General features: G+C 39.0%; 2 protein-coding genes across 3 annotated transcripts; both read right to left on the minus strand.

Moving 5' to 3' along the window:
• Positions 1-4374: 4374 nt before the first annotated feature.
• mid1ip1l (MID1 interacting protein 1, like) lies at positions 4375-6811 on the minus strand. 2 transcript variants are annotated; one of them, XM_074674826.1, is made up of 3 exons: positions 6626-6811; positions 6128-6209; positions 4375-5638 (listed from the first exon to the last, which is right to left on the minus strand). In XM_074674826.1, the coding sequence occupies exon 3, from the start codon at positions 5534-5536 to the stop codon at positions 5042-5044; it is 495 nt and encodes a 164-aa protein (XP_074530927.1). In that variant the 5' UTR covers positions 5537-5638; positions 6128-6209; positions 6626-6811; the 3' UTR covers positions 4375-5041. The 2 variants fall into 2 exon arrangements, with proteins under 2 accessions (XP_074530927.1, XP_074530929.1); XM_074674828.1 differs by having other exon boundaries at positions 6602-6811.
• Positions 6812-7921: 1110 nt separating this feature from the next.
• Positions 7922-13999, minus strand: tspan6 (tetraspanin 6). Its single transcript, XM_074674153.1, has 8 exons — positions 13721-13999; positions 10767-10958; positions 10613-10687; positions 10422-10517; positions 9944-10099; positions 9709-9792; positions 8695-8780; positions 7922-8598 (listed from the first exon to the last, which is right to left on the minus strand). Exons 1-7 carry the CDS (start codon positions 13805-13807, stop codon positions 8712-8714), a joined length of 759 nt encoding a protein of 252 aa, XP_074530254.1. The 5' UTR covers positions 13808-13999; the 3' UTR covers positions 7922-8598; positions 8695-8711.
• Positions 14000-14114: the final 115 nt, after the last annotated feature.

Consider the following 14114-nt stretch of genomic DNA (forward strand, 5'->3'; position numbering starts at 1 on the left):
CACATTTTGCGTTGTCATTTGATCGAGAATATACAACGAGAATGCTACAATGGATGTGCTACCTCAAAATGCTACAAAACCCAATCTCAACTTGTGACGCTTAAAGGTGCAGTGTGCAGAATTTAGCCAGAATAAGCAGAACAGACTTGGGTGAAATGGAATATAATCTCAATTGGTATGATTAAAGTAGTTTAAAATGAGAAGAATATAAGCTCTTAAAACAAGCAATTTACATCAACATAGGAGTGGGTCCCCTATCATTAGGCGGCCATCTTGCACACGTTTTTGTTTTTTTGTTTTGTTTGTTTGTTTTTTGTATTTACAGAGCAGCCAACTGAATTGCACACTTCGGAAGAAGACGAGTGAGACTTTTATTGTTCATAAAGTAGTTAGATTAAGAGACTTTGCCCACAGGATGGATGAGTTTCAGCCTAGAATCTGACCATTCTACATGGCTGAATATATTGGCTTTATAGACCTTCCAGGTAAGTAAAAACCAGCTACAGGTCTCTTTAATGTCATGATTAACTCATTTTAGCTGTTTTATTGTCAGCAATCATTCTCTCTGCTCTATTCATATCCACCTACGCTCAAGTATTTACATATCTTTGTCCCTTTTGTTTAGTTTCACAGGTAACTCAAAGGTTACCTGGAGCCTGCTCAGATATTAAAACAAATATGATACTGAAAGCACTCAGGTGTTTACTCAGGGAACAGTACTGCCAGAGAAGTGACTGAGTGATAAGAGTTCACTGGGTGCAGCTGGAGCAGACAGATATTCAGCATGTTATCGATGTTATGGCTGATGAGATACAAGACGTATTTTAGAAATTGTGTTATCAGCGTTAACTGTCATTATCCAGTGTCGGGTTGACCTTCTCTCCAAGTAATAAGCTCAGCTCTGCGTGGCATTTTGCTGCTTCATAGCTGTCAGGTGGGGGTTTTACAGCTGTTGAGCAAAAGACTGCCAAGGTGGAGCCAGAGAGGGCTGGCACTGCCATTGTCTGCCAAGTCTGTGATCACGCAGCCTCAAGCTGCCAGGCGGGTTGGGACAGAGACCAACCAACCCTGCAGGGTTTCAAGAAGCCTTTCAACACCAAACGTCTCACACATCCAAAGGTCTGTTGGTCACATTAGCCTGAACTCAAAGCTATGGCAACACCAAGCCCTTTTTTCCTTAAATGTTCCTTTTTTTTAAATAAAGTCCTCAGTATGTTGAGTAAGAAGATGATTTTCTCTTAGCATACAAACTTTTAACAGCCACTTGAGAGTTCAGACTTTGTCACTTCTAAACTATCTTCTTAACATGCAATAACTTGCTTTTATCACTGGTTCAATTTAAGAACTGGTGCAATTTCAACATGTGCAACATCTTACACTATGTTATTGTTCACCTAGTCATCTTATCAGTCTATGCACATTTCATACTTGAATGAAATGTGGTTGTATGTATTAATTGTAGTTAAATTTTCTTGAACACATTTTTTTGTAGTTACATGTATTATATTATTTTAAAAGCAACACATCCTCAAACTCCTTGGCCATTTCAAATCATGAATGTACTGCATGGCTGAAACTCAGTCTCAGATTTCTCCAGACATCAATGTGTCTGGCTGCATTTGTGCAAGCTGGCATTGGGAGTAGTGTTACTCAACATCAGTGTCATGATACATGACCTGCAAGAGCTGCAAGAGCATGAAACAGAAAATAAAGAAGAAAATCAATGAGTAGAATACATTTCCCTCAAATATTATCAGCCATACCAAATATTTTAACCTCATATTAGCTCAAATTTAACACTCTGTCAACAGTTCCTTCACTTCTTACTTTGCTCTCTCTCTCTTTGTCAAACATGAGGTGATGTTTTTATAAACTGTCTTAAAAGCTGCTTTTGGATCAGTTTCAATATACCCTAAAGCAAGCTAGCCCCTTGTTTTTTTTAATACCAAGAATTTGGGCTAATCAACCTCAAGTCTTCAAGTTCAATAAATACACATTGATCTCAAATTTAATAAATTCAAATTACTTTTTTAATGTTCATGTTGAAAATTTTGATGCTATATCAACCTTTGCTAACTTGTAGTATTATGCAACAAAGTGTTCACTTGTTTTGGAGCCAAGGGCGTGAGATTGCGCCCTAAGTGCAAACATATCAGTGGTTAAAACAGTTCTTTGTGTCATGCAAGGTTAATGTTGCCTCAAAAACAGAGCAGCTGGAAAGTTTGATCCAGAAAATTAAACAAACATACACACACACACACACACACACACACACAAAAAAAGCGGAAAACAAAGGGGGGCTAGTTTGTACTGTGTGAAGAACTTCTTGGTCTCTCTTTTAGCATGCCTTATCTTTTAAGTTTCATCGTTTAGAATATGGAAAATGGTTTAACAGATGTTTTAGGTGCCCAGGGGGTCAGCGCTTTGTTTCCAAATTTCTTGGACTTTTTTAAATAAGGTCTTGTACTCCTTCAGTCCCTTTTAATTTAAGACATATCCCACCACAAAATCAGTTGGGAGAACATTTTAAGTAATGAATGAATGAATGAAAGAAGAGTAATGTTATATCGATCATAATCAGCAGAAATCGTCACAATCATTGCAAGAAAAAATGAAACAGACTGATCAAAAAGGATTCAGCTGAAGCAGAGCTTTTAGATGCCAAAAGTTGATTTTATTACCTTAAGTCAAAAAAACAAACAAAACCAGATATTCAAAGAAAATCTTAGAAGTGCAGGAAAATTGGGCCTAATTTGGAATGATAATAATCTTAGAAATATGGAAACTGTGGGAACATAGGATCTAATTTTTAAGAAAAAAAAAATATATATATATATGTATGTATATATATATATATATATATATATATATATATATATGGGATCATAGGGCTGTGGGAACAGATGCACACTCCTTTGAGAGAAGCCTGATGCTTTAGCCCTTCAACAGTTGTTTTTCATTTTCCAGCTCTGGTTTTTGTGTATATCAAACATGAGGTCATATTTTGATGGCTTAGCTATAGAGCTGCTTTTTTGATCAGTTTCATCATTTGCAAAGTCAGTTGGGCATTTTTCTCTGGTTCCAAGAGTTTGAACAAACCTAAGTTAATCAAAGCTAACTGGTAGCTTTAGCATCAACCAACACTTAGATGTGGCATCAACTTCAAAAACAAGTTTTACACACACTTTTCCCCAAAGTTAGTGCTTAGTAACCATTAAGTCTTTACGGCTGAGTCATGTCTTTACAGACCAGAAACTCCTTACCCATGAAGCGCAGCCTGGCCAGCTGTCACCAGTATAGTTGACCCACTTTGTCTGAGTGGGTTGAAGCTCACAGACCAGCACAGCCATTTTGTTCAGCAGACATTTGTATGGGCCATTGTGAGTGAAAGAAGAAGGCAGCTCTGCTAAATGCAGGGCTCACACAGGGCTCGAGCATGCTCACTACTGCTGGTCAGAGGAACATCGTTTTGTTTGACCATGTCTGCCCTCCTCTTGCTTCCTGGATGCCCTTCATCACTCTACAATCTCTTCATCACTGGTGTGCCTTTGAGAGAGGGGGAAAAAAACCTTTGCTAGCTGATTGGCTGGTTTGGCTGAACTGTTGCTAAGGGGAGGGTTTTACCCAGTGATGGATAGATTTGGCAGCAGGAGGGTGCAACCAGCTTGAGTAACATATACATCAATGTTTAATGGCATGCTTCTGACATTTTTCAGTGTGACTGGTATTCTCCACTGGTTTTATACCAGTTCCCTGTCCCAGCAGGTGCCCTTTTTTTAGGAAGTTTGTTGAACAGAAACTTGTCACATGTAATGGGTAAATACCACCTACAGCTTTTATGGCATCATATTTCCACCCTTCAGGACAACCTAATTGATTGTATTGGTATCAGATATATATATATGTAATGGAAAACATTCAAAGGCAGGCTAACAGCTGGTGAGTAATAAAGTAAATTTGCATGTTTAAGTACAATAAATTTTATTTCTGTAACTACTACAAAAACTTGGTTCCCTGCATCCCTAAGGCTAAACAAGCTAAAGGTTTTCAATGCAAGTGCTTCAAATACACTGCAAGTGATTTGCCTTTTAGCACAACCAACTATTTGCATACAGCAGCAGCATAAAACGTGTTTAAGATAACAAATTCTGCTTAGGAGGCCATGACCTGTTTTGCAACCCAGCTTTAGACGGTCTCCTTTAGGTAAATCCTCAGTAAAGCACTTTAAATCCCATGACAGCTACATTACATAAAGCTGCTCAACTATATAAAAAACAAGCAAGCTTAAGGTTTCCTGTTCCTGCATGTCAAACACCTTCACACAAATCCTACCCAAGCTAAAACAAAGTTAAGAAAAAGAAACTCAAGACATCATGAGTCAAATTATTTATTTAATATAAAATTGGTTTTGAAATACCCAAGGACAACAAATGTATCATTTCATCATCAACACCTTGAACCAGGGAAGAAGTCAGACAATGGACAGGGAAACTGAACAGGGCATGAAAGCTATATAAAAGTCAAGGCACGCCATGTTACAGTGGACAGTTTTAAAACCTCTGCAGGTTAAGAGCCCTTCAGCTCAGCTTTAAAAGAAATGTACAGGAGGGACAGAATAACCAGTATTCACTTTCTCCTACAGTCAGACACCTTTTATTCACAATCTGATCAATGACAACTTGAAAATGAATTAACCAAAATGAGATGGGAGGACAGGGTTCTGCATAAACCAGAGCTGTGCTTCATCTGAACTTGGTACAGATTTCATAAACCTCCACCAAACACAAAGTGTCAGCCTCTGCTCTGAGACAGGCAGAGGGACCTGTGCAGGCGTCACTGGCTTCAGGTGAGTTTGGGGACAAGAGGAAGTTGGAGTGTCGCTACTCAGGAGTGGGAGAAGTCACAGAGTGGTTACCCTGACCAGATTAACCGTCCATTGAGCTCTGTTAGATTGAAATGTAGGGCCCGTCGACACATCCTATGTGCAAGTCAAGCAGGGAAAGGTTAGGAACGAATTAAAAAGGAAAGCAGGTAGTGACTTCTATCTCATGAAGTTTCCCCCTCCGATTTCTCTCTTGTATCGGTTGGTGAGGTGGTCTGCTTGCAGTGTGAGCTTGGACAAAACGCCAAACAGTCCCCTGAGGTGATAGTGAAACTGATGCTCCAGGTCTGAGTTGTCATCAAGGGGCAGGTCTCCTGTGACGGGCTGCTGCTCCTCCTGCTTCACCGCCATCTCCAGGAAGCTGGTGCCAGTGCTCACCTCTCTCTTCAGCATGCCCCACTCCATGTCATTCTTGATGGACTTGAGGAGCAGGTAGTGCTCGTACATGTCCCTCTGCTTGTTAGGACAGGGAGGTTCGTGGTTGTTGTTGGTCTCCTCCTCCATGGTATTGGTCTGGTCCTCCAGAGGCACGTCTCGCAGCAGGCTTGGCACCATGATGGTCTCATCCATGTTGTTGGTGGCTGCTATGAAGCGGTGCATGACGTTGATAAGAGAGTGCTTGTTGCTGACTGAGTCGCTGCTGATTTGCATCATTTTGAAGGCTTCAGGTGGGCTTAAGTTGCCAAATAAGAGCTTGCAGGTGGAGTTGTTGAAACAAGGCCAAAGTGCTTGATTGTGTTTTTAGAGGTGGTTGATCTGCAGAGAGGAAAAAAGGAATAAGAGGATGAAGGGATGAAGCACAAAACTCCAACAACTTGACATTTCTGGGCTTTATATGCTGAAAATACACACCAAGCAATGCTGCATGTACAAAACCATACTCAAACTTCAAAACCTAGCGTCAACTTTTTCTCAAAATGTCCTCACATAAAACAAAAAGGTTAAAAAGTCAGGTCCCCACAAAGATAGCTGGACCAGTGTGACTTCACACACCGGAGCACAGCCGGGTTGCAGGAAATCTGATGTAATGGATGCGGCTTGTTTCTCCATCTCATTACCAGAACAGTATCTTACATCTTGCACCAAAATAAAACCCACGACACAACATGACTCTTCCGTTAGCATACAGAATTACAGTTAGTGCATTTTAATGCTGACATCACATCAATATGACCTTGACTTCCTGGTGTTGAAACCCTACAGGCTGTGCTGGGAAACCTGTGAATACAACGGATGCATACTGACCTGAAGCACGGGGGGGCCTGAGGAAAAGCTTTCTCGGCGTGCTGTTCAGACAAACCAAGTCTTCTCAGGCTCCTAACTCCACCTGCAGTGAAGGAAAGCGAAATCTTCCTCAGAACACAAACTGCTGCACTCTGTATTTATAACCAACAAGCCGGCTGGGCAGGGGGGAAATAAGAAAATCCCGCCTTCGTCGTATTTTCCAGGAGAGCTGATTGGACTGCTTTGAAGATAGGGGCGGACTCTCAAAGCGTCTGATCCGAAATGCACCAATGAGAGGTCTCATTACAGCTGTCACTCAGAGGTATTTGCGTATTATTAGATGCATTATTACATTTTCCCCTGCGGTTCGTATCCTCAGGGCTACAGTGATGCAACAAAATACAGTGGCACGTTGCGTGTCAAGTGTGTATCACAGCTTTTTTGCCTTTCCTGCTCAAAACTTGTTTAATATTCTCTGAGATTTTAGTTTCTTGCCTCGTGCCTCCCGAGCAGGTCTACCTTTGTATTGTTCCACAGCGCTGCCACCTGGCGGTCAGATGATATTTCCGTCCTGTTTTCTTTGCAGTCGATCAACACCAACACATCGTCCAACTACAGTGTAACCTTGAATTATTCACCAGTTTGTGGGTTTACCGGATTAATTCGTTTGTTTCGGGATGATACAGTGGCATGAACCAGAGAAACAACACAGGTGTACCTTATAGAGGTAATCAATGACGCGGGTCCCTGACGCGTCATTAAAATCATTAGATACACCTGTAACTCTTTTTCCCGCTGGAGGAACAAACTTAGAGTTAAGTTTTTTTTTTTTTTTTTTTTTTCAAAAATGTTTAAATACTGTTTTTCTGAAGTAATTAAAACCGGTAGGTAGCTATAGACAGCTTTTAATTTTTAAATTAAAAATGTTTCATAATAATAATAATAATAATAATAATAATAATAATAATAATAATAATAATAATAATAATAATAATAAGCCTCTGAAGGTCATACAAATCATAGCATTGGTTGTAGGGTGTAAATTTTGTTAAAACTCTGTATACAGGGCATGGAAACTCTTTATTTTTTAAAATATTGTCTGGTTAGAAGATTCATCCATTTCTTTCACAAAGGCATAGATCAATGTTTTCTCTAGCTTTAGCACTCAAAGTCATTATTTTAACCAAAGTCAAAGTTATCTGACTCTACCTTCAAACAGAAGCAAGTTTTCTGATTTCTTTAAAACTAAGAAGAGTATTGCAGAAGCCCTACAGGGTCATGATCAAGACAATACATTCAATTTGCAAAATAATAATCCTGCAATCTTGAGGAAACAAGCGTTGTTTCTTCATACAAGATAACTATTACAACTACCCTTTGAATAACAAGATTGGTTGTATCGGGACAAGAAAATCAAGTTGAGATCTTTGTGACAGCTTTTAATCATAACCTTTAGGGCTTTTGTAGGAAAAAAAATGAGGTGACATTTTACTTCTAAAGCTTAATTTTTAACTTATATGCAAAGTCGATTTGTCTAAAAGCTTGTATCATGAAAAGTGACAGTTCTGTACTGCTCCATCATGCACTCTATGGTGTTTTTATATTATATTTATAGGACATTTTTGTGCTATTTCCACGTCGTATAAAAATAATATACATTAAAAACAGCTTGAAATGAGCATCAGTACCAAATAGGCTGCAAACTGTAATAAAACTAAATACTTCAAGAGAGCCTTAAGAATAGAAAAATGTTGATTTTTGAGCCATGTTTGTCAAATGTTTGTTTTATCAGACATCATGAGCTGCACACACAGATAAAGATACTAAATATTATCTTTATTTTTTCAAGTATACCACATGCATTCACAAAAATATAACATTTTAACACTGTAATATAAAGTTTGCTGGGTGACTGTATTGGCACACGCTGAACGGAGTCTTTTGACAATACTGGCCTACAGAATCAGTCAAGCTCATCTCACTGAAAATCACCCCAACAGAAAGTTGAAGGTTGGATACTCTTTCTTTAAGGCTTATATGGGTTGCACACACAAAAGTTTAGTGTTACAGAGAAGTTTAACATTTAAGAGCTCATCATCTAGATTTAAATGCTAAACTACAGACTAGCTTAAGTGGAATTACAAAGTAAGGCAGCAACATTGAACAAGGCCACAAAGAAACTGAATAGTTGACAGTTTGAAGGGTTAATCACCTAAATAATAGCAACACCTATGCTAAATGGAAATCCCTATTTTTTATCCTACGAGTCACACGAGTTGAAATGTCCAGGTCCCTTTTCTTGTATTTTTGGTCAAACTAAGCTGCAGGAAACATCCCTTTAATATGACTCCCTTGGTGGCACTGAGTAAAAGAAGAAGCAGCAAGTGTTTTTCCCTCTCTAAAATAATATCAACTAACACAAACACAAAATATTTAAAAGTCACAGGAGAATCTTTTCACTCAGTTTGCATCCGGAGCTGCCCATCGGTAACCTATGGAGAAAGACCAAAAACACACAAGATGGGTTATAGAATGCATTTCACTGTGACACTGCATCATTGAATCGCCTCTGCAATAAAAAGACTCACCTGTGGAAATATTGCTGTCAGACCATCTCGTACTGGTTGTTGGTTATGTATCGAGACAAGCAGCAGGAGAGGAAGATCCCAATGAGCTAAGGGGAAATACAAAAGACATAGGTCTGTCAAAAACATATTTATCTCCAATTTAAAAGCACACAATTTCTTGCTAATGTGAAAGGACACTTATTAACCGTTATTAGTTATTACTGGTATATGCATATCTTTGTCAAAACGTAACACAAAGGTTAAATGTTACACTACATGTTGATATGATTTGATCTGCACCTGAAGTATCTGCTCAAACTTGACTGCAAATGTATTTAGGGATGCTCTGAGCAGGCTTTAAATAGTCAAAGTGCAAACACTCAACATCTTAGCCTCAAATTCATCAGAAACACATCTAATTTTCAAAGCAGTCAGAGGCAGTTCTGTCAATGTGTGCAAAAATCATTTTATTGCATCCGAACTTCTATCAAGCATTGATCCTCACATGTTTTTTGCAAGAAAACTGTTCACATGTATCTGGTTCAAAAGTGGATTTAACGTCATTTTCTGTGCACATTTTTCACGTTATGTCATAATTTGCAGAGAGCAGAAATAGAAACAATCATTTTTTACAGAAATTGTTTAAACCATGAGAATATCATAACCCTAACTTGTGTCACCTTGTTTAGTTAGCCAACTAGCTTTTATCCTGCCACTTTCAGCAGGGATTTCCACAGGAATCCCTCAGTAGGAATCTGATTTTTTTTAACAAGCAGGGCTTCTAACAAAGTCTGGGTGTTATCACTATGGCTGCTTTAAGTGGAAGTAGAAGAGTGGAACTGTCCTGTAGCAGCAGCAGCATCTGATTGGAGTCTTTTTGGCCATCACGTCAGTCTCATGTACTGCTTTCGATTTAAAACCTAACAAAATGCAGATTTTCCCTCCAAGCAAGAAACTACATCAATCACTGTAAAACACTATAAGTAAATCTGTTTCTATTATTCTTAATTCTTGACAGAACAATGTGGAATGTACCTGGAAGAATGCTATTCCAAAGGAAATTCCTGCAATGATTCCCAGATTAGCCTCCATCACACTGGTCATCAGTGAAAAGCAGCCCTACAAAGCAGAAAGGAAAAAGTATGTTGTTTTTGAATCTTTCAAAAAAGAAAAAAAAAAAGTTTGTGTTACGCAAAAACTAACCAACCAAAGTTAAGCTCTGAATTAAGACTACATGGATAAGGAGTGGCGGGTGTATCAGTGAACTCACCCTGTTGTACACTTCATCCTTCGCCTTGTTGAGGTCTTTCAGGACGTCCACTGGGCAGTTGGTGCTGTCTTTACAGCAGCTTGCTGGGATTCCCTTCTCTTGAAAGTAACGAGTGGTATTCCAGTCAGTGAAATCTTTCACACCACAGCAATGCAACTGTATGACGAAAAAAAGACAGCAACAAAATTGAGATGGATTCCTTAGGAGAAAAAAATACAACCATAATTAAAAAATACAAAGCTGGAAATTGCATTTTGTCTTCAGTGATGTCAGCACAGATGTTTTGGATCCTCCAAAGGGAAAACATCTGTGCTGAAAACACAAGTGAGGCAGACATGTTTGAGAAAAATGTGACAATGTTGAGGTGTGGCTAACTTATCTATGTCGTCTAGTTTTCTTGAGTGCTTTGGTTTGCAAAGTAATACACTAAGTCAGATAAATAAAACATCATATGTGTGGTTCAAAAGCATCCACTCACAGTCCTCTGGATGGCATCGACTGCAACGCTGCTGCTGTCTGTGCTGTTGTAGGACATCACAGCCCGCTTGTAGGCAGTATCTAACTTTTCCTTGATCTATCAATGGATACAAAACAAAAAAGATTACACATTTTACTAAGCTGATTTGATCTGTTTTTAAAAAATACTATTGTTCTGGATGAGTGACTCACCTCATGTCTGAAGATAAAGCCGGAGATGCCAGCTATAAGCTCAGCCAGGAACACCAGGGTCAAAAACATGGCATACTGAAGAAGGTGAGCAAAAGGAAATGATTACAAAAGGTAATAGGAAGCATGCAAGAATACCCACAGTAGCCTCACTCACCAGTTTGAGCATCCACGGGCTGCCGCGGCATGTAGCGAAGCAGCCGAACAGTCCGAAAATAACGATGGTGGCTCCGGTCCCGATGAGGACATATGGTGCATTAGTGGTGCTCTCATCAGCGTCCAGGGAGAAGTAGGCCTCCAGGCTCACCTTCCCCCACACTCCCACAGCCAGCAGGATCACACCTGTGACCTGAGGTGGAGAGCAGGGTGAGATCAGCATCAAAGTGACACAGAGGGATGAACAGGGCTGTCTCTGACACAGACACTGAGATTAGATGCCTAATTATGGTACACCTTCACAAGCCTGGCTACATAACTTTTAATTACATCTGTAGTGTCAGTTCTGCTGACAGTTATTTCAGGCAGAATAAAAAATGACTTTAGGTTTCAGGAGAGTTGCCTAATTTGACTGATTTATATCGAATAAGTTCCAGTGTACGCCCTCTCGCAACTCCAAAACTTAAGCCAAGGAAACATAATTTCACATTAAGATTTCACTGAACTTTCTCAAATCAGTTCTTTTAAGGCTTAGATTTCCTGTTTTTTCTCTTTACCAAATTTGAAATGTAATCCTAATATGTCATTAGACAATCTGAATTCATTACATAGGGTTCATTGGGCAATCTTACTCTCATTTCATGCTAGTTCTCTGAACCAAGAAACAATTACATAGGCCCATAAATTAAAATGACATTTATTGTGATGACTGATTCATTACTGGGGAGATATGCATGATAGAAGTCAGAAAGCAAAAATAAACAACATTTACAGAATCCCTGTTTGCAAATGAGACAACTTGATGCTTCTTTTTGTCATATATGCAAAAAAGGGTCATATCCTTGAGATTCTGATTATGAGTCTGATAAAACAAGCAGTCAGAAGACATAAACTATGCCTCTGAGAACAAGTGATGGCTGTTTTCTAACTGGAACTTAGCCATGACTTTCAAAAATTGGAATAATTAAAAATTGGATAGTTTATGTGAGTATTATCTGATCTTAAAAACTGATTCTTCCCATTGTTTTCACGTGTCTCTGGTTATAATGTGACACAACTGCCAGACTGTGGCTGTGGGGAAACTTAAAGCGGTTACTTAAAGTGTTCTGCACCTAAATAGCAAAAAGAAAACAAAAAGAGAACCTGTTTATAGCACTAATACATTCCAGATAATATAAGACAGCATAATTGTCTTTTGCTGGTAAAATAGATGCGGCACCATGAGATTCAGGACTGGAGAAAAATACCGACTTCTGTAGCCAAAGAGATCTGAGAAGAACGTTTACAAAAAAAAAAGTGTTTAAGTGCAAACTTTGCGAGGTACACTGCAAAATATTCATAGCTCATATCCCTATCTAACCAGCCTACAACAAGTTTGCAAGGTCATCAAATGGATCTCTATCTGCTAGTGTCTGCATCAGGGGGCAGGGAACTACGCTGAATAATCACCGAATAGTATCCAGTGCCTCTCTAGTAGTTTTTTGATTGAAATGCCCATCCTTACTTTAAACTTAGTTTTTTTCTGCCATCACATTAACAAAAATAGAATAAAAATCTTATTTCAGAACAGTACCCGACACGTTACCTAAGTTAGCCTCCTCTCATCATGTTGATTGGAGTGCGTTTTCCTCCTATCACGGCAGTAAACTATTAAATCTTGCTGTGAACATGGGTGGCTGATTAGAATTAATGATCTGCACTGAATCAGATAAACACACAAGAACAATTTTAATTAAGAATCATATAGGGCTGAATCTAGTAGAAAACACAATTTGCTGTATTGATTTCCTTTTATTAAATCATGACTGTTTTTTTGGAAGCGAGAGCTGGAGAGGAGAAACAGCTTTGTTCAATGGGGAAATTGGAGCTTGGAGAAACATTGTGTACACTGGCGTCTGTAAAAGGCCTTGACTTTTATTACAAATCAAATTTGATAAACTCTGCAGCTCAGACCATGAGCAAATGATCCATATGCTGGGTTAATTTATTTACCAATAAACATTTCAGTGAAAGCACACCTGTGTTACCTGACTACCCTCAGCCTGAGGTGTAATCATCCCTGTACCTTTGCTATAAGACTGCCCACACATGTTGTTAGTCTGAGGGAGGACATCAGCTAAACCAGGCGAGAGCAATAAATTGACAGATAAAAGCACTTAACTGAACTTTGTTTCAGCAGCAGCAGGGTGAGATGGCTGTTTGTTCCGTTCTAAGATTAAAATGATGATAAGACCTCAATTTTCTTGTACCAACAAACTTGTGTTTAGGTTATCCTGACATTTCAAAGGGAAAACAACAAGAAATTTTATTCTGCAAATTACTGTATTCTATAAAAAATGTGGATAAATATTCTGTTTTCTTTAAAATCGCCCAAAAGTTGCTTTTTAATATATATTTTTAATAACCACACTGTAAAGGTAATCTGCGTCATGTAATCCTAAAATGAGATTCTTACACATTTAGTTGAGTAGCTGAATCGAATAATTGCTTATTAAATTAGCATGATTGGGTTAAGTCGATTAAGTTTTCTATATTTTACCATGATCAACATCAAAGAAGAGAAGTGTCGTCTATTATCTTAAGTGGATAATTTTCACTGTTATTAAACACGTCATTTTCCTGCGTTTCTTTCTCATTTTTACGTATATTAAATACAAACGGTAGTTTTTAGGATACGTCACACGAATAAATCTGCACAACACGTCGGTCTGCTCAAACGTCTCTCCGACAGTTGATAGGTTTTCAACAAGTGCTTCTTTATGCGAACACACAGACGCCACAAAAAACAACCACTGCTTTCATCCTGAGGACGTTTGACGCCTCTGAGCAGATTTGACTGAGTCTGAGTTGTCGTCGTGATTTCAGCAGATGAGAGTCTTGTTGGCTGCTTTTCGCCCATTGTTGCTCCTTTAGCTTGTTGTCCCCCATTATGTTACATGTCAAGCAGAAACTCACCCAGAATATGAGGCTGTAGGAGATGAGGAAAGTCTTCAGGCAGGTTATCACAGGCTTCGTCTGAAGCCGTCGAGACGGCGGCGACATTTTTGTGTTTTTATGTTGATTTTACTTTACAGAGGGAGAAAAGTTGACTTCACAGTCGGCGCCCTGGAGGCGAGAAAAAAAAAAACTTGGATGAATCCAAGAAAGCCGAGAGGGGGGAAGTGTCGTCACTAACCCACATTCACTTTCCTGAAGGCTCAAACCCAAATGGCTCAAACAGATTCACCCACGATCATTGGAGTCAAGTTAGCGGTTAAAACAAATCCGAACCATACACGGCTTTCTTCTAATTTCTAATTAAGATTTTTCTTAATTTTTAAATCCTACCTGATCCGTTTGTCATGGTCCC

This window comes from Halichoeres trimaculatus, unplaced genomic scaffold (assembly GCF_033239565.1).
Source record: "Halichoeres trimaculatus isolate MK-OKI-2021-1 unplaced genomic scaffold, fHalTri1.1 fHalTri1_scaffold_7, whole genome shotgun sequence".
Taxonomy (NCBI): Eukaryota; Metazoa; Chordata; class Actinopteri; order Labriformes; family Labridae; genus Halichoeres; species Halichoeres trimaculatus.

Excerpts from the sequence above, each read along its gene's own strand:
- mid1ip1l (XM_074674826.1), bottom strand. The coding sequence starts at position 5,536 with ATGATGCAAATCAGCAGCGACTCAGTCAGCAACAAGCACTCTCTTATC.
- tspan6 (XM_074674153.1), bottom strand. The coding sequence starts at position 13,807 with ATGTCGCCGCCGTCTCGACGGCTTCAGACGAAGCCTGTGATAACCTGC. Across the intron at positions 10,518-10,612 it reads GCTTTATCTTCAGACATGAG|ATCAAGGAAAAGTTAGATAC; the intron begins GTGAGTCACTCA and ends ATCCATTGATAG. Across the intron at positions 8,781-9,708 it reads TTGGAATAGCATTCTTCCAG|CTCATTGGGATCTTCCTCTC; the intron begins GTACATTCCACA and ends ATTTCCCCTTAG.